The 23,410-nt window shown below is 45.4% G+C and overlaps 2 protein-coding genes across 2 annotated transcripts; both read right to left on the reverse strand.

Annotated features, from left to right (window-relative positions):
- Window positions 1-11,876: 11,876 nt before the first annotated feature.
- Window positions 11,877-12,860, reverse strand: LOC103253696 (free fatty acid receptor 3-like). The gene has a single exon (XM_008051942.1). It carries the CDS (start codon window positions 12,858-12,860, stop codon window positions 11,877-11,879), a length of 984 nt encoding a protein of 327 aa, XP_008050133.1.
- Window positions 12,861-19,383: 6,523 nt separating this feature from the next.
- On the reverse strand, window positions 19,384-20,797 carry LOC103253697 (free fatty acid receptor 3-like). Its single transcript, XM_008051943.1, has 2 exons — window positions 20,606-20,797; window positions 19,384-20,369 (listed from the first exon to the last, which is right to left on the reverse strand). Exon 2 carries the CDS (start codon window positions 20,356-20,358, stop codon window positions 19,384-19,386), a length of 975 nt encoding a protein of 324 aa, XP_008050134.1. The 5' UTR covers window positions 20,359-20,369; window positions 20,606-20,797.
- Window positions 20,798-23,410: the final 2,613 nt, after the last annotated feature.

The following is a 23,410-nucleotide window of genomic DNA, read 5'->3' on the forward strand; positions in this document are numbered from 1 at the left end:
CAAGCAACGCAGCCCACACTGTCCAGTCACGGCCCTTTCTTCTGTTGAGCTGTTGAGCATTTGGGATCAGAGTAGACATAAAAAAGAAAAAGTGTGTAGCCACCAGCCTCACAGCAGTTGGAACCTGAGCCATGTTCCCCACCTACACTTGGCCTTATCCAGCTTCTGAGCTTTTGCCAGTCAGATGAATATCAAATAATGTCTCTGTGCTGTTTTAATGCAGTCTCATTTTTCTGATTACTATTAGGTTGTGCATCTCTCAACAGAATGCATGCTCTCTCAGCTCCTAATCATTGTGCTGGACTAGTATCTCAATGATGTCTCCTAATTGAAGCAACAGAGGCCAACTCTGGCTCATTTGGAGATTTAATGATAAGATATTGGGTAGCTCAGAGATTTGCCAGGAAGCCTGGATAACCAGGCTTTGAGAATAAAGGAAGCTGAACAGCCAAGACCACATTAAAAGTCATGACACTAATGTAGTCCAGTGAGAACACAGGGGTCCCCTTCCCCCACTGAACGCTAGGCCCTAGAGCAACATTCTGTTTGCTATCACTATTGCCACCACCATTCTCCCTTCTCCCTCCTTTTTGCACCATTAGTCCTAGATTCAGAATTTGGGGCTTGTACCTTGGTTAAACCTGGGCATCAAGGATGCTCAGAAAACAAGGTCCTAGCATTGTCAGCTTCTCCAGTGGGTGGTGGGCTCTGCTGTCCCCCGAGATTCATGTGTGGGCAGCTCCATAAAGATGGAAAGGGGTTCAGATGCTAGGAGTCCAAAAGAGAACCAGTGTCCCTCCAGGGCCTCTCAGAGGTCAGGACGGCTTAGACTACTTCCATCTTTTGAAGTTCCCAGGATATGTAGAAAAATGATGAAATGCCCGAACGGTGAGATTTATGTTTGAGATTACCAAAACTGTGCTGGCTTTTACATGTTTCAAACAGTAGTTTTATTTGTTTCTTGACAGAATTCATTACAGTGTAGGGCCAGAAATGAACTACAGGTTTAAAGTTGGGCTCTGTCAAGATGTCTCTGTGACTGTATGTTTAACTTTATTCAGTGATCATGTCAGTACAGTAATTATGAGGCCTGGACCAGATGCTCTGGTGTAGGCAGATGGTCCAGAGCTGCTGTTCAGCATTGATCTGAGTACAGGATCTGTCCTTAGGTAGCAGCCTCTCCCAACACAAGCAGTGTGGTCATTTTAGCTTGCCAAGAGATGTCATGCAGATGAATCCCAAAAACGCAAATTACTGCATACCCCCATCATTCTTCTCAAAGAAAACACTCCTGCTTTCCATGCCTGAGGTCTGGGGGTGGCTTAACTACTTCACCTCTCAGCTCCAAGGATGGGCACTAGGAGGGCTGAGCATGTTAACTGATTTACCCCATTATCCCAGCTAGCTTCACCTCACAGTGACCCTATAAGTAAGTTTTCAGGTGACTTGAATCCTTGTGTCCCATTATTTGCTCTAGTTTGGTCATAATCAAGATGGTGAATGTTTTTCCATTATTACTTCTTTAATTTTTAAAATTGCATGATAATACATGAATATATCTTTATTATAAAATAATCCAACATACAGAAGTAAAATGTGAAATGCCATTTCTCTTCCCCCTTATGCTTCCTCCTTCCTAGAGGAAACCTCTGTTTTGTTTATGCCCATATATGTACATATACAAATAGTTGACTTAAAAATGTATAAATGGAATCATACTATATATATATTGTTCTGAAACTTTGTTTCTCACCTTACAATATGTGTTGGTGATCTTTTTGAGTTGGCACATGCAGATTTAAGTTCTTTCTAATGGCCACATGGTATTTTGTTTTAGAATTGTCTTATCAGTTATAACCATTTAGGATTGGTTTTCATAGTTTCCAGTACTTTCTTCTGCTATAAGAAACAGTGCTTCAGTGAATATCTATCCAACTGTCTGTCCATCTATCTATCTATACAAGTGTGAGCATTTTGGTTAGGTGGACTTTTAGATATGTAATTGAGGTACTTGCTAGATCAAAGAGATGTGCTTTAAAATTTTTGACACGGATTTCCATATCAACTTTCTGAAAATGTTCAGTAATTTGCATTCCCACCAACTGTGCATGAGGCTATACATTCCCATATATATATAGGTATTGATTTGGCATCTCACTGTCTCTCAGGTTGGAGTGCAGTGGCACACTCATGGCCACTGCAGCCTTGCCCTGCTGGGCTCAGGTGATCCTTCCGCCTCAGCCTTCCAAGTAACTGGAACTATAGGCATGCACCACCATGCCCGGCTAATTTTTTATTTGTTGTAGAGATGAGTTCTCGCTGAATTGCCCAGGCTGGTCTTGATCCCGTGGGCTCAGGCAATCCTCTCACCTTGGCCTCCCAAAGTGCTGGGATTATAGGCATGAGCCACTGCGCCTGGCCCAACACTAGATATTTTGAATCTTTAATGTTTTTGCTAATTAGGATGGGCAAAAATGATAAGATCTTGTTTTAGATTACATTTGGAGGATTCTTTCTATTTCAGTGATTCAAGTCCATTTCAAATCAATGTAGGAAAGGATGGACCACTCAGTAAATAATGGACTGTCCATTTAGAAGAGTTACAACTGGATAGCAAAAGTAAAAGCCAGGTATATTCAAGATCAAATATATTTTTTAAAATTATAAAAATGTTATAGGTATTATGTGATTATATAAATGAGAAGGCTTTTCCTAGTGTGACATAAACATGGAAGTCCTAAAAAAAAAAAAAAGCTGGTGACAAATTTGTGCACATAGAAATAAAATTTGTGAAAAAATGATCATTAACAAAGTAAACGGCCATTATCTTTCTACCTATATAATTGATAAGGGTGTGTATGCCAATATTCAAATAAGTCCTGCAAGTCAAGTAAGAACAAGGAAGTATTGGAAGAAACACAAATGATTCTACACAATATGCAAATATTGTCTACCTAACTTTTAATCTGAGAGACTAAAATTAAAATAGTATGGATTGTGACAATGAATTTTATGTGTCAACTTTGCTTGGCCACAGTGCCCAGATATTTGGTCAAGCATTATTCTAGATGCCTCTGTGGGGTGTTTTTGGATGAAATTTGCATTTAAATCAGTGGACTTTGAGCAAAGCAGATTGCCCTCCATAATGTGGGTGCTCCTTCCAGTCAGTCAAAGGCCTAAACAGAACAAAAGACTGACCTCCCACAGCAAAAAAATAATTCTTTATCCAGTGGGCTGCTTCCAGATTTCATCATCTGCAGATTGGAGTATTACATAGCCATAAAGAAGGACAAAATTATGGACTTCACAGCAACTTGAATGGATTTAAAGTCCATCATACTTGGTGATCTGTCACAGAAACAAAGAACTGAATACTACATGTGCTCACTCATAAGTGGGTCCTAGACATTTATTACAATACTACAAGAGAAGGATCGGCAGTAGTGGGCACTGCAGGGGGTGGGGGTGTACACAACATTGCTAAGGGTACCTGATCCTAAACTGAGCAAGGTGATCCTTCCTCTGCAGTACCAACTCTTCCTGGTTTGCCAGCAGACTACCTTTAGACTTGAACTGCAACTCTTTCTTGAGTCTCTAGTCAGTCAGCCTCCTCCATCAGATTTTGACTTGCAAGCAACCATAATCAGGTGAGCCATTTCCTTAAATAAATCTCTTTATCTGCATATGCACATCCTAATGGTTTCGTTTCTCTGGAGAACCCTGACTAATACACTGAGTTACTAAATTTTAAATATCAACTTTTCAAAAAATTAAAATACAATATTTTCTCTTGTTGGCAGGGCTGTTGGGTCTTTTGCAGACTGTTGGGGAAGAGAGGGTTGATTCAACTAGGGAAGGTTTCATGATTTATCGAAACTGTATATAAAATGTATATACCATTTAATGTAGCCATACCACTTTTCAGAAATACACAAGTACACAGCATTTATGTAAAATGATGTCCCATATAGCATTATTTATAATAGTGGAAAATTGTAGATACTTTTTTTTATAATTAATTTACTTATCAAATGCCAAAATGCTAGGCACAGTTTTAGACACTCACTTGGGTATATAGTAATAAACAAAACAGACTTGGTGACTGCTCTCATGGGTTTCCCAGTCCAGTAGGAGCAAACATATTAAACAAATGAACAACAAATATGTAAATCAAACTGCCACAGCACAGTGTGAGGCAATATCAAGGGGGAGAACTACTTGAGATTGGATGATCAGGAAAGCCTCTCTAAAGCATGCCACTGGAGAGAAACCTGAGAAAAGAGCATGAGTCAGCCATAAAATGTGGGGTAACAGGGTGTGCAGATATTGAGGGCTTGGCCTGCTGGAGAAGCAGAGAGAAGGCCCGACCAGCAAAATGATGTCAGGGAAGGTGGGATGGCCACAGAGGAGCTTGGAGAGAGATGGCGCTAGATGGAGCAGGGCCTCCGAGGTCATGGGAGGGGATCAGAATGTGAAGCCATTGAACAGTTTCATTCAGGGCAGTGACATGACCCAAATTATATTCTTCATGGTCCCTCTGGCTGTGGTATGAACTAATGGGATGGGGACAAGAAGAAGGACCAGGTTAGAAGATTTTACAGTGGTCCAAGTGAGAGAAGGGTTGCTGTGGAGTTGGAAAGAAGTGGGCTTATATGAGATATCTTCAGGAGATGGAAGCAATAGGACTTGATGGTGAATTGGACGTGGGTAAGCAAAGGAGAAGGCATCAAGAGTGGCTTCTAGACCACTATACAGCTATCAGAATGGCTAAAATGAAAATATTGATGACATCTAATGCTGACAAGGATGCGGAACAACTGGATCTCTCATATATTGCTGAAGGGAATATGAAATGGCACAGCCACTCTGGCAAACAGTTTGATGGTATCTTAAAAAGTTGAACATACAATTGCCATGTAACTTAGCCACCTCTTTTCTGGGTTTTTGATCTAGAGAAATGGAAACTTATGTTCATACATAAATGTATAGAACAGCTCTATTCATAATTGTCCTAAACTGAAAACAACCCAAATGTCCTTCAATGGGTGTATGGATAAATTGTGATATACTTATACAATGGGATACTACTCAGCAATAAATGGAAACAAACTGTCAGTACTCGCAATAACTTGGATGAATCTCAGTGACATTATGCTTAGTGAAAGAAACCAAAATGGATGATTCAATTTATGTGACATTCTTGAAAAGGTAAAACTCTAGTGGTAAAGAGCAGATCAGTGTTTGTCAGGGGAAGATGTGACTGTAATTGCTCTTTATCTTGATTGCTGTGGTTGTTACAGGAATCTATATGTTCGTTTAATTCAAAGAACTGCACATCCTTTCCTGACAAGGTTCACTTTATTCTATGATCATTTTTAAAATTTTAAAGAGTTAAATCTTTTTGAAAAAAAGAATGACGTCTGGGTTTCTGGCATGTGCAGATGAGTAGATGGTGTTACTATTTATGGAGGTGGAATAGGCTAGGTGGTGGGGCCAGATTTGGGAGGAGGAAATGAATAGTTGGGTTTGGGCTTGTCAAGTTGAGATGGCTTTGTATACAGCTGAATATACAAGAGTCTAGGGTGGGTTGGAAGTTTGAGAGTCATTGATGTTCATAGTCATGCTGATGGATTAGACCCCCTGGGGAGAGCAGGTAGAGCAAGAGCAAAAGTGGGCGGGGCCTGAGACTGGGGAACACCAGCCCTCAGAGCCTGGAGGCAGGAGCAAGAGCCGGGACTGGTCCTCAGAGCTCCCCTCTCTGTCTGCCTGTGTCCTCCAGAGACCTTTGTGTGGGTGAGATAGCTTTGAGGGAAGGGTTGTAGGGATGGGCAGAGACCTCAAAATAAAAATGGGGTACGAGGAAGAATATTTTTAGAAAGGCTCTGCTACTATTTGTCTTCAGTTCTGGGTAAAAGTATGAGCTGTGTTTGCTGTAAAATCACACTTCCTCATGCTGCTTCCCCTCTCGTCCTCAACATTGGAGCTCTCATCAGCCTCCACTGTTGCAGAGATCACAAACTGGAAGCCTATAAAGCAATCCACAGCCTTCAGTCTGTTTCACTTTCACCACAAATAATTCCTTAGCATTTTGAATTTGTTACCAGCTTAAAGGAATACAAGATTTCAAAAACAGTAATAACAACTGAATTTTCAGCTTGAAAAATTGGAAGGTACAGCAGCATTGAGTCCACAGCCCCGAATGGTGACAAGACAAGGGTTGAGTATAGATGAGCTTTGCATTGCCTAGTTGGCCGTATTTCCCACCACCCCTTCAGCTCTCCAGCACCAAGATAAGAGGTGGTTGTCATCTATCACTTGTTTGCACCATTGTTTTGTGTAATTTGGGTTATCACCCAGCAACCTCTGCAGAGTAGCACTGCAAAAAGAGACCTGCGTGGCTCGAGGAAACTTAGCAAAATTGACAAATACTGTGGACACAGATGATGTGACACCATTTTTTAAAAAAATGAACTTTATTGAGGCTTAATTTACAAATTACAATATAATGCACCCATTTTAAGCATATAGTTCAATAAATTTTGACTTACTATGTGACCCCCAACTACAATTAAGTTATAGAACATTTCCATCCCTCTAAAATGTCTCTCTGATTGCTTTGCGGTCAATACCTTCTTCTTTCCTATCCCCAGTCCTTGGCAACCACTGATCTGCTTTCTGTCAGAGGCTGTACTGTGAATCAGAAGAAGGTCAGCCGGAAAAGCTGTAAGCAAAAGAGTTCACTGCAGAGTTAACTGAACAAACAGACCAGCAAGTGTGGGCTCAGGAAGCAAAGCCCTGCAAGAGCCCTGGTTGGCGGTGCACTGCTGCACTCCTGCAAATCGTTTGATTATTTTCCAAAGAATAAGCAAACACAGAGTTACTTTAATAGAGGCTTTAAAGGAAACTTCTGCGGTGTTAAAAAAGATGAGAGTGGTGTTCTAAGCATAGAGAAGCACTGGGAAACAAGTATTAGAAAGGGGAGGGGAGGGTCAAGGGAATCATCTAATTGTGTGCATTAATTGTAAGTCATAAATTAGGCATCCAGGAACACATAGTCTCATCTTCGTGTGGGCATTGTGTGTTATAGTGACTCCATGGGCATGAAGACTAGATAGCTCTCCTGTGTCCAAGTACACTGAACAGGAACAAGTACTCTTTCACAGGATACCATTGTTCATGGTCCCTACCCCACTTGCTTGGCTCTCTCTTATTTCCATGGTATCCAAGAGCTCATAATAAGTAGGGGAATTTGTATTAATAAAAGTATATGCTTGCAATTGATATTGCAAGTAAGATGAATATTTGACCTTAAGAGGGTCCCATCCAGCATGTTTATTTATTTATTTTTGCCTTAGAATGCTCTATACATGTTGTAGCCCCATCCAGTCAGCTCTCAAAAGTCCCCTTCTGAATGAGGGGAGATCTGACATGTTGGTGCCAGAGCTAGGGACTAGAACCACAAGAAATCTCTCCTGAGTCCAGTCATAATAGGTAATGGAAACACTAAATTACATAATTTCTACAAAGCAAATAGAGCTCACAAATTCCAGTATCATAAAATATTTAAAAGTAAGAGAAGTTATCTTTGGGTCGGTTCTATTAGGATACAGGCTGATCTGTTGCATTGGGCTGCAAGCTGAAGGATATATGGCCAATAGGGAGTCAGCTATTGGCCATATATCCTTCAACTTGCAGGAGTGTTTATTACAATGAGTTTGGAGGTAGGTGATCCCAGCTAACAGGGTCAAAGGTCCAGGTCCGTTGCATCCTTCTGCTCGCCATCCTTAGGTTGTTCGCTTTCTTCTTCAAGTTTGTAGTCTTATGGCCCCAATACAGCTGTCATAGCTCCAAGTATCACATCCTTACATAAAAACTTCCAAGCCAGGAATGGGGAAAGCAGCTTCTCACACATCTGTCTCATTTATAAGATGGAGGAAAATCTTTCCTAAAGACCCTCAACAGACTGCTTGCTTTTGGTTGGCTAGAATTGGGCCACATGTCCATTCTGAGACCAGCCACCAATAAAGGGAATCAAGAGCATCTTGTTTAGTGCCAATCATGTTTCGAGTCCTGGGCCTGGGAGATCTGGAATAGGGGATGATTGATTCGGTTGTATCACTATACATCTGAATCCAGTAAAATCACCACCTCTTCAAAAAATATTTATTTATCTTATTTCCTCTTTTGCAACATTTTCTTATTCCTGGCTCCATGCTTCCATGGGAGGTGAACACTGACTGTGCCCTTCCCCAGTGTTTACCAGCATTTGTTTCTTCTGTCCCTTTCTTTCTCTAGATTGTGATCCCAGCATCGTTTCCCCAGAACTTATGCTGCTTCCTTGATGTTTTCATCTGCTTCCACAAGAATGGCTTTTCAGAATTGACCTCAAAAGGAAGTCATCAAGCTTCCCACCGATTTTACAAGGTTCTGGGGACCACAACTACCTGTATCTCTTGGGGAATATTTTGTTGTTTTTTAAACCAGAGAAGTCATGTTGTCAAAGAGGAAGGTCAAAGGTTGAGCACTTCTTCTCACTGTTTTATTCTATTTGTTCCCCCTACACCAGCGCTACCTCCCCCTTCTAATTCCTGTGAGTGATGGCCTAAGTTTGTTCTTCCAGGTGTCTTTCTACTTTTTTCAGTGCTCTGCTTCCTCCTTTTGGATAAGTTTTGCAATTAATTTTGTGGACTCCCAGGCTTATTGCTCATCCCATTTGTTCTCCACCTCCCTTCCACCTCCCCTGGCCCTGACCTGATCTTCTTCTTAGAATCTTCTTCTTCTGCCTTCTTCTTAGAATCCAGTTGAAGTCAACTGAACTCTCCTGTTTTGCATCACAGCTTCTTTTACTGTGTGTTCAGGCATATTGACAGACTGAGAGGCTACTTGCTAAACTCTTCAGAGGCTGTGGCACAGGTGATAGAGTTAACTCAGGAAAAAGCATCAAGTCAGCCTGTCAAGCTCAGACTACTCAATAGACTAGCGTTAGTGGCAGGCAGGACATGGAGCAAGATAGTCCTGCCTGCTGCTAACACTGGTTTATTGAGTAGTTTGAGCTTGTCAGGCAGAAGCCTACAGTAGTCTCACCAGTCACTGCCTTCAGTGGGGTGGATTGAACACACATCTTTGCCAGTTTCTATTAAGAAGCTTCTTGGGTAGTTTCCAAAGGGCTCTGGACACACTCGTTTATTTAAAACTTGTGGTCTTTTCCCCTTCCCTGTAAACTGAGACTTGACCTATGGGCCAGAGAACTTGTGCCCCAGGGAACCTGTGCCCCGGGGAACCTGTGGCAGAGATGGATCGAGTCTACCCTTCCTTTTGTCCTTCTGAGTGCACTGCACCAGGTTTTGCTGAAGGGACATCTTTCCTTTAGGAAAGTTCTTATAACCCTTTAAAACTTGTTTTGGTTAATTAGCAAAATGATATTGCTGAGAAACCTAGTTCTCTAAAATCATAGACAGAAACTTTCCAGAAACCTGGCTGTTTAAAATAATATCAGTAAGAATAGAACATCCTACTCCTACTTGGAGGATCTGAGTCTCTTTGACACAGAGAGGCAGCCTTAATTTCAGCCCACTAAAGTTTTACGTATGGAGTTTTCAGATAAAAACAAAAGTCTATCTTTATTGTCACTTTGTATTTTCCAAAAAAACAGGGGCCTTGTGATCTTCTCAGTCCAGGTCTGATATTGACCTCATTCCATACATCACTGCTTTGCTTTGAACCGGTCAAACACTGGCTGATTTAAATTTCACTCCATCTTTACTTCAAATTCTATGAATAGTTTTTCTTCTTTTGTAAGATGCCCCACACTTTTAGAGTGTGGTCCTCCTTGTTGCAACAAGATAATAAACCTAACTTTGTTGATCTACAATTATGTGAGACAGGCTTTATTACTATCAGGGTGCCAAAAAAATGAATACACGTTTTAAGAGATACTATCTATGTATAACTTTTTAAGTTGAATTTAATTACATTAGCAATGTGTAGCACGATGTTCACTCAAAAGATGGTGTTAATCAAATGAATGCTAGCATCACCATGTGACAGGCAGGACAGTCAAAGAAAATAGCAGGACAGTTGTCGTTTGAGGAAACAAGACTATTTTGAGGTGGTATTTGAAATTCAAGAATGATGTGGAAGTACAATGACAACAGAGGTGTGAGTATGCACGGTACTGCATGTGACGTGCACAAGGGAAAATCCTGGAGGCCTTGTACAGCAACAAGTCCTGTAGTAGATTGCGGTAATCAGAAGTGTCTGGATGCTGAGGGTAACCACTTTGAGCACCTCTTGTAATTGCGGAAGTCAAACATGATTTGTATCCATCTTTTGTTATCAGTACATATTGAGTGTTACGATTGAAATATTGTTTTTTCCTTTCTTAAAATTTGTATACATTTTTTGGGCACCCTCTGTAGACTGCATGAGATCATTTCCTTTGTTCATTCATTCTCAGCAGGAGCAATATTTCCCCAAAAAAGTTTAAAAAATGATTCTTGAGAAGCAGATAAATCTTCTAATGATTTCTGTTCTTCCAAAGTGCCACAACCCATAAAGAGATAAACAGTGTATTTGGGGCATTAAAATTTCATGAGCATGGAGAGGAAGATGTTGATTAGGAAAAATGTATATCCTCAAGGCTTCTTAAGAGAACAGTGATGCAAAAGTTGAAGATTTAGCTAATATAGAGTAGTTTTTGGTGTCCACTGTGAGTCAGGTGTCCAACTGTTGCCTCTAATTACCTCGATTTCTTTTTAAGAGGATTCTTTACTGGGAAGAGAGTGGTACCCACACAAATAGTCAATCTGCTCTGCCTTTAGTACTGTTTCTAATTGTGGCCTGTTTACATTTTTCCTGGTCAGACTGCCTCATCTGATTTGGGACTTTTAACCGGGCCAGGCCACAACAGAAGACATACAGCTGGACACAGAACAGCAGATTGGATTGGGGACATGGGTCTCAGAGTCAGTTTAGTCTAGCTTCTATTCCTACTTCAGTCACTTATTAGCTATGGGATGTCAGGTAAAAGACTTCGCTTCTCTGGGCCATTCCCTCATCTGTAAAATGAGGATGATCTAGCACCTACCACATGGTTACCAAGAGGAGAAGAAGACAATGAGCCTGACCAGTCCATAACAGGAGCTGCTATCTTCATCCTTACAACCCACATCCTCTCCCAGCCTCTAGAATTGTGCTGTTTGGCCCTTTTCCTTCAGTGTCTTTCGGTTATCAGCCATCCACCAGTGCTGCCGACCCACATGCACCATAACAACAAAACAGGAGGTGAGAGAAAGACCATTTTCTTTTGGTTGTTTTCAAATTTATTTGGGTAGCTTTTCTTTTGTCATTCACAAATATCTCCGATGACCTGACTTATTGAGCGTTGGAAACTTCCTGGAAAAGCCCATGTGAGAGAGCAGATGTGCCCTCATCTGTGGAGTCCTGTCCCCTGGTCAGGTGGGAGCAGCACTGTGCATGCATTTCCCCCCTTGCCCCTCCCCAGCCACTGAGTAGGCAGGTTCCTCAGACCCTGGGCACTGCTCTTAACTACTCTCTCACTCTCAGAAAAGCACAGGAACTGGCCTACTGCTCTGGGGACCACATTTTTCTCTGGAGTTGTCTTACCCTGACTTTTTCTCAGAGCCTAATCTGCAGGGTGGGCCGATGGAAAAGGTGGTGAGCTCAAGAGCTGGGCTTTAGGGAGCACACCCTCAGGGAGGCAAGATGCCTGCTCTGCGCCTGAGCCACTCCAAATCCTGATGGCCTGGAGTGAGGAACTGCCCTGAGGATAATATACCAGCTATATTCTTGCCTCAGAGGTCCTAGCTGTCTGTCCAGGCCACTCAGCCACCTGTTACAAGCCCTGTGAGAGTCCATTACACTGTCTGCACTGTACAGTCCTGCCCCTGTCCCTCACCTTCCTTCTGCACCTTCAGTTCCATGCTGCCCTCCTGCTGAGATGGAGCAGTGACCCCCCTCAGCCTCCTCAGTAGCTCATGGAAGTCGGCTTGGAACCCAGATGATGAGAAGTAATAGACAAGGGGGTCAACACAGGAGTTCAGTGTGCTGAGGAGAAGCACCAAACTCCTCCACACGGGGCTTTCTCCCAGGATGTAGCCCATGACATGCGACATGTGAAATGGCCCAAAGCAGACAAGGAAGTTGAGCAGCGTGGCCCCCACAAGCCCTGCCACCCTTTTCCTGTGGCGATGACTGGCTCCCCTGCCAAGAATCCACACCAGGCGGCTGTAGCAGTAGCTGGTGATGAGCAGGGGCACCACGAAAAGGACCACAGCCATCTCCAGCCGGACAGGCAGGAGAACAGCCAGCTGGTCCTCTCGGAATTCCTGGTAGCAGGTCTCAATAGTGCGCTGGCTATAGGAGGAGTTCCCTGAGAATTCCATGACATAGACCACACTGCAGTGAGCAGAGGCCAGCAGCCAGCAGACCACACTGACCAGGCCGGCCTGTCCCAGCCTGGGCCGGGTCTTGTACCATAGCGGGTAGGCCACGCTCAGAAAACGCTCGATGCTCACAGTTGTCAGGAAGAGGGAAGTGAGATAGATGGTGGTGAAGAAGAGGAATCCGGAGATGGGGCAGAGGATGAAGGGCAGGGGCCAGCGCATGCCACTGGCTGCCTCCACCATGCGGAACGGCAGAAAGAGCAGCAGGAGCAGGTCGGAGACGGTCAGGTTGAGTAGCAGCACGTCCACAGCTATGGGGCGCCGCCGCAGCTTGCCAACGAAGATCACCAGGGCCAGCAGGTTAAGGGGAAGCCCCACGAGGAAGGCCAGAAGGTACACGGAGAAGTAGAGCCAGTGACTGCCAGGAAAGAAGGACCGGTCGGGGCTTGTACCCATGTTGATGGTCACTGGTGAGAGAGAGTGCGAGGTACAGATGCTAGTGGGGGGGAATCTTCCTGCCCCTGGCCAGCAGCATCTCACCTATCAGAAGGGTGTGTGGTCACCACCCCCACCCCTCACACCCCCAGATGCTTTTCCTGGGAGAGTCAGCCTGCCTGTCTTCAGATCATGCCCTGTCTCTTGTCCCTTCCTGGCAGAGGCAGCACCAACATGCTTGTCTATCCATCCCCTGGCCCACACTCACCTGCTTCTTAGGGAACCCAAGTACTCTGCCACAAAATTTCTTGCCGTCTCATCCAGATAAAGTGCAGTTAGCTATTTATGTGGCAGAACTGATAATGGCCTGGCTGTGCTCATGACGTCACTGACTGTTGTACAAAACATAAAACATGCCTTGAGCTCCGTTACTAGGGCTGGGTCAGTATGCAAAAAGAGGAACAAATACCACAACTGGATGCTCCCTCCTAGGGCGGCCTGCAATGAGATATTCAAACCAGGCCGAGCCTGCTTCTTCCTCTCCCCTCTCCTCTACTTGAATTTCTTTTTGTTTTTTTTGAGTTGGAGTCTCACTCTGTCACCCAGACTAGAGTGTAGTGGCCGCTCCCGGCCACTGCAGCCTCGACCTGCTGGGCTCTGGCAATCCTTCTGCCTCAGCCTTCCAAGTAGCCGGAACTACAGGTGCGTGCTACCACGCCAGGCTCATTTTTTGATTTATTGTAGAGATGAGGTCTCGCCAAGTTGCCCAGGCGGGTCTCGAACCCGTGGGCTCAGGCAACTCCACTTGAATTTTGTCTGCTTCTCTAGACTGGCACTTACCCAGTTTGCCTTGTAAGGGCAGGAAGTGTGATGCAGTGACAGAGAGCTGGGCTCTGGAGCCAGAGGCCTGGGCTCCATTCAGCTCTGATTCTCACTGACTTTGTGATTTGGGGCAAGTGATTTAAACTCTGTGACTCTGCTTTCTCACCTGTAAGGCAAGGATAATCACAGTACCGGTCTTATAGATTTAGCATTAATACAAACAGATTAAAACATATATACAGGTAAAATGAAACGCTAATAACACTTGTCAATTGCTTTGAATGAAGCTTGTCATGTGGTAAACACTCAGCAGATGACAACTACCATCGTCCCGTCCTGGTGTGGGTTTATCTGTGGGGTGCTGGGAATAATAGTAATAATAATGGCAGAGGTAATGATGATAGCAGCTTTCTTTTCTTGGGCATGTAATCCATAGCAGACACTCTGCTTCTAGGACACGGCCCTTATGTTGTGAAATCCTTGTTCCTCACAGTGGAGAGGTGACTTTCTTCATGTGGGAGATACACCTTGTTAACTATTGACACCAGGGCTTATTTATTTATTTTTTTGAGTTGGATTCTCACTCCATGCCCAGGCTGGAGTGCAGTGGCACACTCACGGCCACTGTAGCCTCGACCTGCTGGGTTCAGGTGATCCTTCTGCCTCAGCCTTCCAAGTAACCAGAATTACAGGTGCACACTACCATGCCCAGCTAATTTTTTATTTATTGTAAGGTCTCACCAAATTGCTTGTGCTGGTCTCAAACCCTTGGGCTCAGGCAATCCACTCACCTCAGTCTCCCAAAGTGCTGGGATTACAGGCTGAGCCACCAAGCCCGGCAACACCAGGGTTTAAACCCAAGTTCTGTTCAGCTTCTGAGGCAATTTATTTGTTCATTCAGATGTTTAAGAAGCGCATGGAGATACCATCTCACACCCTCTAGAATGGCTATGAGCAAAAGTCAGACAATACCAAGCCTTGGAGAGGATGTGGAGAAACAGGGGCCCTCATTCATTGCTGGTGAGAATGTAAAATGGAGCCAGGCTTGGTGGCTCAGCCTGTAATCCCACGCCTTTGGGAGGCTGATGTGAGTGGATTGCCTGAGCCGCGAGTGCGAGACCCGCCTGGGCAGCGAGACCTCATCTCTACGATAAATCAAAAAGTCAGCTGGGCGTGGTAGCACATACCTGTAATTCCGGCTACTTAGAAGGCTGAGGCGGAAGGATCGCCGGAGCCCAGCAGGTCGAGGCTGTGGTGGCCGGGAGCGGCCAGTGCACTCCAGTCTGGGCGACCGAGTGAGACTCCAACTCAAAAAAAAGAATGTAAAATGGTACAGCCACTTTGGAAAGCAGGATGGCAGTTTCTTAAAACATTTAATATAAATTTACCAAGAGACCTAACAGTTCCACCATAGGTATTTACTTCAGTCAAAATAAGTGTCCACACAAACACTTGCTTCTAAGTGTTCATCACAGTGATAGCCATAATAGCTAAAAGTGGAAATATCACCTGGTGGTGGCTTGTGAATGGGTAAGATGTGGCACATCCATACCCTGGATTTCTATTTGGGGATCAAAAGGAGTGAGCTACTCATATGTATTACATCAGGGATGAACCCCAGAAAGGATATACTCAGTGAACAAGCTAAGTGGCCATATAGGAAAATGCAGGGGCAGTTCTATGGAGCTGGGAAACCAGCCTCCATGGCTCCTGTGCTCAGCTTGCTCCCTGTCCTCAGATCGTCAGGCCCCAGGGAGAAGGGCCTCCTAGAATCACACACTGATTCCAGCACTGCTTGGAGGATCAGAAGTCATCTAGTGAGATCACTGAGGAAACAGAAGTCCACTAAGGAGGAGGCAGACGGGAGCAGAAGAGCCTGGATGAGAAGCCAGGCCTGTAGTCCTCAGTCCTTTGCTTTCTTTCCACTGTATTATCTCTAAAAATGAAGAGAGCATTTGGGGGCAACAGGAGACCATAGAACACAGGTGTGCAGATCCCGGAAGAAGGGCGGCCTCTGGATTTCTGAGACTCTGGGGGAAAGAAGGGGTAGAGAGAATTCAGCACTGACAGTATGTGTTCTTCTTGGAGTGGAAGTTAGACTCCAGTTCACTTCTGTCCCCACAGTTCCCTGGCCAGGAAAGAGCTGCTCCCCCACAGTGGAGCCTGCAGGGAGGTGAAGAGCGTTGGGTTTGGATAAGATGGGGGTCGAGCCAGGATCAGGCAAAGAGGGTCCCCAGGGGAGAGTCCCAGGATGAGCTGGGTCCCATCAGTGTCAAGGATGACCTTAGCAGGCCCCAGGGGGCACTAGGGGTCTAGTCTAGGGGCAGTCTAGGGGTCTGGGGAAGAGTCGTTAGTGAAGAGAGGAACCCCAGAAAGAGGGACTCACCTCAGTGCCGCCAGATGTCTCTGAGGCTCAGAGTCCCCCTCACTGGGCTGAAGTGAGCAATGAGCTGGAAGGTAGGAAAGGGTGGGGTGATAGGTCCATTAGCCTGAGGCACTAGCAGTTTGGGTGAGCAGCTAATGGGGCATCCCGACTTGATCTGAGGCCCCACTGAAGGAGGTGAGTGACAAGGAAGTGATGGGAACACAAAAGCTCCAGTGAGGGTGAGTCAGGTCTGGGGTGCGTAGCCAGTGCCTTGAAGGAACAGGGTTCGTGTACACAGCCAGAACCCAACTTTAATTCCTCCCTGCTCCCCCGCACCTCGCCTCTCCAAATCTGTGGTGGGGGCTCCATCTTCCCTACTCCTGGTTGACTCGTGGCCAGGCCCTGGCCTGTTGGCTCACTCCTGGACACAACAAGCAGTGCCTGCAGCCCTCTAAGCCACATCCATATGGCAGTGGGTCTGTGGGATCTTGAGTTTTCATGCCAGTGTGTAGCGTCTGCCTTCTCCCACTCTCACTGTTTGTAGGCAGGTGCTTAGGAGGAAGGGGCCCTTCTGTTTCCCTCTCCTTCCCCTCCGGCCCCATGACGGTGGTTTCTGGCCTTTCCAGGGTTGGCTGAAGGATAGGGAAGAGGAAAAGAAGGGACAAGCAAAGTCTCCTTTGGCAAGCACTGGAGTCACCAGGCTGTGGTCTCACTCTGCCTCTCTCAGGGCAGCATGGATGGCCAAGCCGACTCCTCAAGGGGCATGTGGAGAATGCCCTGGACACCGGGAGCACTCGCTGAAGCACAGGTGACTTGTGCTCCTAGACGGCTGCTTAACTTCCTTCTCTCAGCTCTGGGAATCCAGCTGCCTATTCGTCTCCCCATTGGAGGGTCGCCTGGTCACCTGGCCCTTCCAGGAAGACCTTCTAAGCAAGATTTGTAACGACTCCTGCCTTGCTTTCTCTCAGATGTGGCCTATATCTGCCAGTGAAAAAGAAAGTCTCTAACTGTGATTCTCTTTCTCTGTGCCTGTGTCTCTCTGTCTGTCTGTCTTTGCTGCTTCAGATCGACAACACAGCCTCTCAACCACAGTTTTCTGGATGTGTGTGTTGGTTACCCAACCACTGTGTCCTTTCCAAGTACCAGGTCAGCTATAATAGGTTTTTTTGAGTGGCCTCCTCGAAGCTCCTCTCACCAGACTTCCGGTGGGGCCAGCATGGGACTCTCAGTATACCAACCACTCTTTCCAAAGAAATTATCTCATTTCCTTTTTGCCTGTGATCTCCTCACCCAGGGTGCTTGCACTACTTGCTCTGCCAAATGGTGAGAATGCATGATGTTTCATTGCCCACACACACTCCCACTGCCTTCTCCCTGCCACTCTCCCTTCCCTGCCTGGATGGCACAGGGCAGCAGTTTTAGAATTCATCCCCGTTCTTAAGAGCCCCTTTCTTGGCTTCTCAGCACCACTCAGACAGTCGCCCCAAACTCTGATGACTTCTCATCCCCCTTACTCCCCTAGTCTTTTGCTTGTACAGACTGGGGTGGTCTGGTGTCTGGATGGTTGCGGGGAAGCAAAGCCACGTAAGCTGTCGCTTATTCCTCTTTATAAGCCCTGGGAGAGAAGTCAGTCCCCCGTTCATGTCTTTCTTTAGAGTGTGGGATTTTCAGCTCCTCTGGTCTTAGCCTTGGGTCAGCAGTACCAATTCAGGATTCCACAGCACCTTTGTTCCCTTTCTGAACTATGTAGACCAATGTTGGCATCAGCTTCTTAGCAGCCACCAGGGCTGAGTGCCTTGGGAAAGACAAATGAGCTGTGGGACAGAGAGCCTTCATCTCTCCACAGAGGTGATATCTCTTTCCTTCTACCTGAAACCCAGTCCCCAGGCCAAAGACAGACCTCCTTCTTCAGTGAGCTTAACCTCAGAAAGAAGTAGGTGTTAAAAGACATTAGTGTTGAACTCCCTGAACTTCTGAGGCCAGTTACCTGCATCTAGTAGTTGCTCAATAAATGTTTCGAAAATACAGCTGATGAGTACAAACAGGTGACAACATGTCTTAGGTTGCCTTGCTGGGAGACAAAGCCCTGACCAGCTGTTTCTCATGTACCATCCCTCAGGGGAAGGTTAAAACTTGCTAAACGACAAGATTTTGATGAAAAATAGCTCTAAAGACCATCCCTTCATCTTTGTAGCAACCTGAAGTCCACTGCACTAATTGTCTTAATTTATTTTTGTCAAGAGGATTTCTTTACTCAAAACTGAATGTACCCACACAGATAGTCAATCCACTTCTTCTTAAGTTCTATTTCTAATCGTGGCTTGTTTACATTTCTGCTGGTCATACTGCCTCTCTGACTTGAGACTTTTTATGGGCCAGGCCACCACAAAAGATACACTGCTGGACACAGAACAGCGAGTGGGTTGGAGACATGGGACTCAGAGTCAACAAATTCCAGCTTCTATTCCTACTTCAGTCACTTACTAGCTATGGGATGTCGGGTAAGAGACTTCACCTCTCTGGGCCATTCCCTCATCTGTAAAATGAGGATGACACTTTTCTTCCAGAGGAGAAGAAGACAATGAGCCTGGTCAAGTCATAAGACAGGAACTGCTGTCTTCATCCCTGCAACCCACATCTTCTCCCAGCCTCTCGAATCGTGCTGTTTGGCCCTTTTCCTTCAGTGTCTAGCGTTTATTCTGCCATCCACCAGTACTGCCGACTCACATGCACCATCACAACAAAACAGAAGGTGAAAGAAAGACCATTCTCTTTTGATTGTTTCCAGATTTATTTCGGTAATTTTTCTTCTGTCGTTCATAAACGTCTCCGATGGTCTGATTTATTGAACATTGGACACTTTCTGGAAAAGCCCATGTGAGAGAGCAGATGCGCCCTCATCCGTGGAGTCCTGTCTCCCTACTCCTGACTTGCTAGGTAGGAGCAGCACTCAGGATGGATTTCTCCCCTCTCTTGTCACCAGTCACTCAGTAGGCAACTTCCTCAGACTCTGGGCACTGCTCTTAACTACTCTCCAACCCTCAGAAAAGCACAGGAGCTGGCCTATGGCTCTGGAGACCACATTTTTCTCTGGAGCTGTCTTACCCTGACTTCTTCTCAGAGCCTATTCTGCAGGGTGGGCCGATGAGCTCAAGAGCTGGGTTTTAGGGAGCACACCCTCAGGGAGGCAGGAGGCCTGTTCTGCCCCTGAGCCACTCCATATCCCACTGCCCTGGAGTGAGGAACAGCCCTGAGGATAATATATCAGCTATGCCTTCCTGCCTCAGAGGTCCTAGCTGTCAGTCCAGGCCATACAGTCATCTGTTCCAGGCCCTACAAGAGTCCACTGCTCTTTCTCTATGCTGCAGAGTCCTGCCTATGTCCCTCGCTTTCCTTCTGCACCTTCAGTTCCATGCTGCCCTCCTGCCGCCATGGAGAAATAACCCCCCTCAGCCTCCTCAGCAGCTTGTGAAAGTCGGCTTGGAACCCAGATGATGAGAAGTAATAGACAAGGGGATCAATGCAGGAGTTCAGGGTGCTGAGGAGAAGCACCAAGCTCCTCCACATCGGGCTTTCTCCGAGTATGTAGCCCACCACATGGGAAATGTTGTAGGGCCCAAAACAGACAAGGAAGTTGAGCAGTGTGGCCACAACAAGCCCTACCACTCTCTTCTGCCGGCGTTGGCTGGCCCCCCCGCCAAGAATCCACACCAAGTGGCTGTAGCAGTAGCTGGTGATGAACAGGGGCACCACGAAAAGGACCACAGCCATCTCCAGCCGGACAGGCAGGAGAACAGCCAGCTGGTCCTCTCGGAATTCCAGGTAGCAGGTCCCGTTAGTGCCCTGGCTGTGGGAAAAGTTCCCCGAGAATTCCATGACATAGACCACACTGCAGTGACCAGAGGCCAACAGCCAGCAGACCACACTGACCAGGCCGGCCTGTCCCAGCCTGGGCCGGGTCTTGTACCATAGCGGGTAGGCCACGCTCAGAAAGCGCTCGATGCTCACAGCTGTCAGGAAGAGGGAAGTGAGATAGATGGTGGTGAAGAAGAGGAATCCGGAGATGGGGCAGAGGATGAAGGGCAGGGGCCAGCGCATGCCACTGGCTGCCTCCACCATGCGGAACGGCAGAAAGAGCAGCAGGAGCAGGTCGGAGACGGTCAGGTTGAGTAGCAGCACGTCCACAGCTATGGGGCGCCGCCGCAGCTTGCCAACGAAGATCACCAGGGCCAGCAGGTTAAGGGGAAGCCCCACGAGGAAGGCCAGAAGGTACATGGAGAAGTAGAGCCAGTGATTGCCAGGAAAGAAGGACCAGTTCGGGCTTGTACCCATGTTGATGGTCACTGGTGAGAGAGAGTGCGAGGTGCAGATGCTAGTGGGGGGGGATCTTCCTGCCCCTGGCCAGCAGCATCTCACCTATCAGAAGGGTGTGTGGTCACCACCCCCACCCCTCACATCCCCAGATGCTTTTCCTGGGAGAGTCAGCCTGTTTGTTTTCAGATCATGCCCTGTCTCTTGTCCCTTCCCAGCAGAGCAAGCACCACGGTGCATTTTTACCCATCCCCTGGCCCATGCTCACCTGCTTCTTGGAGAACCCAAGTACTCTGCCACACAGCACCTTGCTGTCTCCTCCAGATCAAGTGCAGTTAGCTACTTATCTGGCAGAACTGATAATGACCTGGCTGTGCTCATGACGTCACTGACTGTTGTACAAAGCATAAAACATGCCTTGAGCTCCGTTACTAGGGCTGGGTCAGTATGCAAAAAGAGGAGCAAATTCCACAACTGGGTGCTCCCTCCTAGGGCAGCCTGAAATGAGATATCCAAAGCAGACTGAGCCTGCTTCTTCCTCTCCCCTCTCCTCCACTTGAATTTTGTCTGCTTCTCTAGAATGGCACTTATCCAGTTTGCCTTGTAAGGGCAGGAAGCATGATGCATTGACAGAGAGCTGGGCTCTGGAGCCAGAGGCCTGGGCTCCATTCGGCTCTGATTCTCACTGACTTTGTGATTTGGGGCAAGTGATTTAAACTCTGTGACTCTGGTTTCTCACCTATAAGGCAAGGATAATCACAGTACCGGTCTTACAGATTTAGCATTAATACAAGCAAATTAAAACATATATACAGGTAAAATGAAACGCTGATAACTCTTGTCCGGTGCTTTAAATGAAGCTTGCTGTGTGGTAAGCACTCAGCGGATGATAGCTACCATTATCCCGTCCTGGTGTGGGTTTGTCTGTAGGGTGATGGGAATAATAATAATTTTAATGGCAGAGGTAATGGTGATAGCAGCTTTCTTTTCTTGGGCATGTAATCTATAGCAGACACTCCACTCTGCTTCTAGGACGTGGCCCTTATGTTGTGTAATCCTTTCTCCATGGGGGATACAGGTTATTAAGTATTGATGCCAGGTTTAAACCCAAGTTTTGTCCATCTTCAGAGGCAATTTATTTGTTCATTCAGATATTTATGAAGCACATGGAGGTACCATCTCACACCCAGCAGAATGGCTATGAGCAAAAGTCAGACAATACCAAGTGTTGGAGAGGATGTGGAGAAACAGGGACCCTCATTCATTGCTGATGAGAATGTAAAACGGTACAGCCACTTTGGAAAGCAGGATGGCAGTTTCTTAAAAAGTTTAATATAAGTTTACTGTGAGATCTAAAAATTCCACCATAGGTATTTACTTAAGTCAAAATAAGCTAACACTTGCTCCTAAATGTGCATTGCAGTGATAGTCATTACAGCTAAAAGTGGAAATATCACCTGGCGGCCCATCAGCTAGTGAATGGGTAAGCATATGTGGCACATCCATACCCTGGAATTCTATTGATCAAAAGGAATGAACTTTCCCTACACACTACTACTACTATTACTACTACTACTACTACTACTATGTGGATGAAACGCATATACGAAAAAAACGAAAAATTCATGAAAAAGTCATATGTATGCAAGACATATATGTAGATACTAGTTCATTTTATCACTTGCTATCCTCAAATAAACATTATTTTAAAAAGTAAAACTTATTTTTAAAAAGTACATACCTAGACACAGACTTGCATGGCATCATTCACAGTTGAGAGAAATGTAAACAAATGTGAAGATACAGTATTAAATCATAACTGCATAAAACTACTGTATTACATACTGTGCTGCTGTAACAATTTTGAAACCATCACCTGTTGCTATCTTGGTGAGCTCGAGTGTTCCTAGTATTCACTTCTCTTCAGCAAATTGTATACTGAAGTAAAAAGTGATCTCTTGTTCTTTTTTCATCATGTTTTGTGTACTTTCATCATGGTTCGTGCAATATCATAAACCTTGAATAACCCAGTGGGACTCGTGAAGTGCCACTGGTAATGTTCTCAAGAAACAGAAAAGTCATGACATTACAATACAATATTGAATTTCAGTCTGCAGCTGTGGTGCTGCCATTTCAGCAATTCATCTTGTAAACAGGTGACAGAAACTCACGGTATTAATCAGTGCAGTACAGCAAAAGTATTTTATCTTATTATTTTCTTAGTGATATTTCATTTTTTCTAGCTTTATTGCAAGAATACAGCATATAAAACAAGTAGCGTACAAAATACATGTAACTCAACTGTTTATGTTATGGGTAAGGCTTTTGGTCAACAGTAGTTAAATTTGGGGGGAGTCAAAAGTTATATGCAGGTTTTACACTGTATAGGAGTTCAACTCCCCAAACCCTTGTGTTGTTAAGAGCCAATCATATATCGTTTGCAACTGTCACTGGTGATGCTTGAATTTTCCCTCCCCTGCTGAAGCATCTTCTCCTACTAACTTCCCATTCACAGGTCCAGTGCTGCCCTCTTGAGAGTTCAATGTGGTACAACAGTGCCATTATCTTGCCTCCTGCTTCCTCCTCTCTTACTTGGAAATTAAAATGTTCTCCCCTCGAGATTTCTCAAAGAACTACAAGTACCATTTGACCTAGGAGTCCCACTACTAGGTATCTACCCAAAGGAACAGAGGTCGTTATAGAAAAAAAGACACCTGCCCTCATATATTCATCACACTTCACAATGGAAAAGATGTGGCATTAACCTAAATGCCCCCAGTCGATCAGTAGGTAATGAAAATGTGGTGTATATATACATTATGGAATATTATTCATCCATCAAAAATAACGAAATAATGTATTTTGCAGCAACTTTGATGGAATTGGAGAAAATCATCCTCAGTGAACTAACTCAGGAACAGAAAACCAAATACCACATGTTCGCACTTGTAAGTGGGAGCTAAATAAGGATCTGCAAAGGCATAGCAAATGATATCATAGCCGGGCTCGGTGGCTTAGCCTGTAATCCCGCGCCTTGGGAGGCTGAGGTGAGTGGATTGCCTGAGCCCGCGGG

This window comes from Carlito syrichta, unplaced genomic scaffold (genome assembly GCF_000164805.1).
Source record: "Carlito syrichta isolate Samal-C Ts95f unplaced genomic scaffold, Tarsius_syrichta-2.0.1 Scaffold246948, whole genome shotgun sequence".
NCBI lineage: Eukaryota > Metazoa > Chordata > Mammalia > Primates > Tarsiidae > Carlito > Carlito syrichta.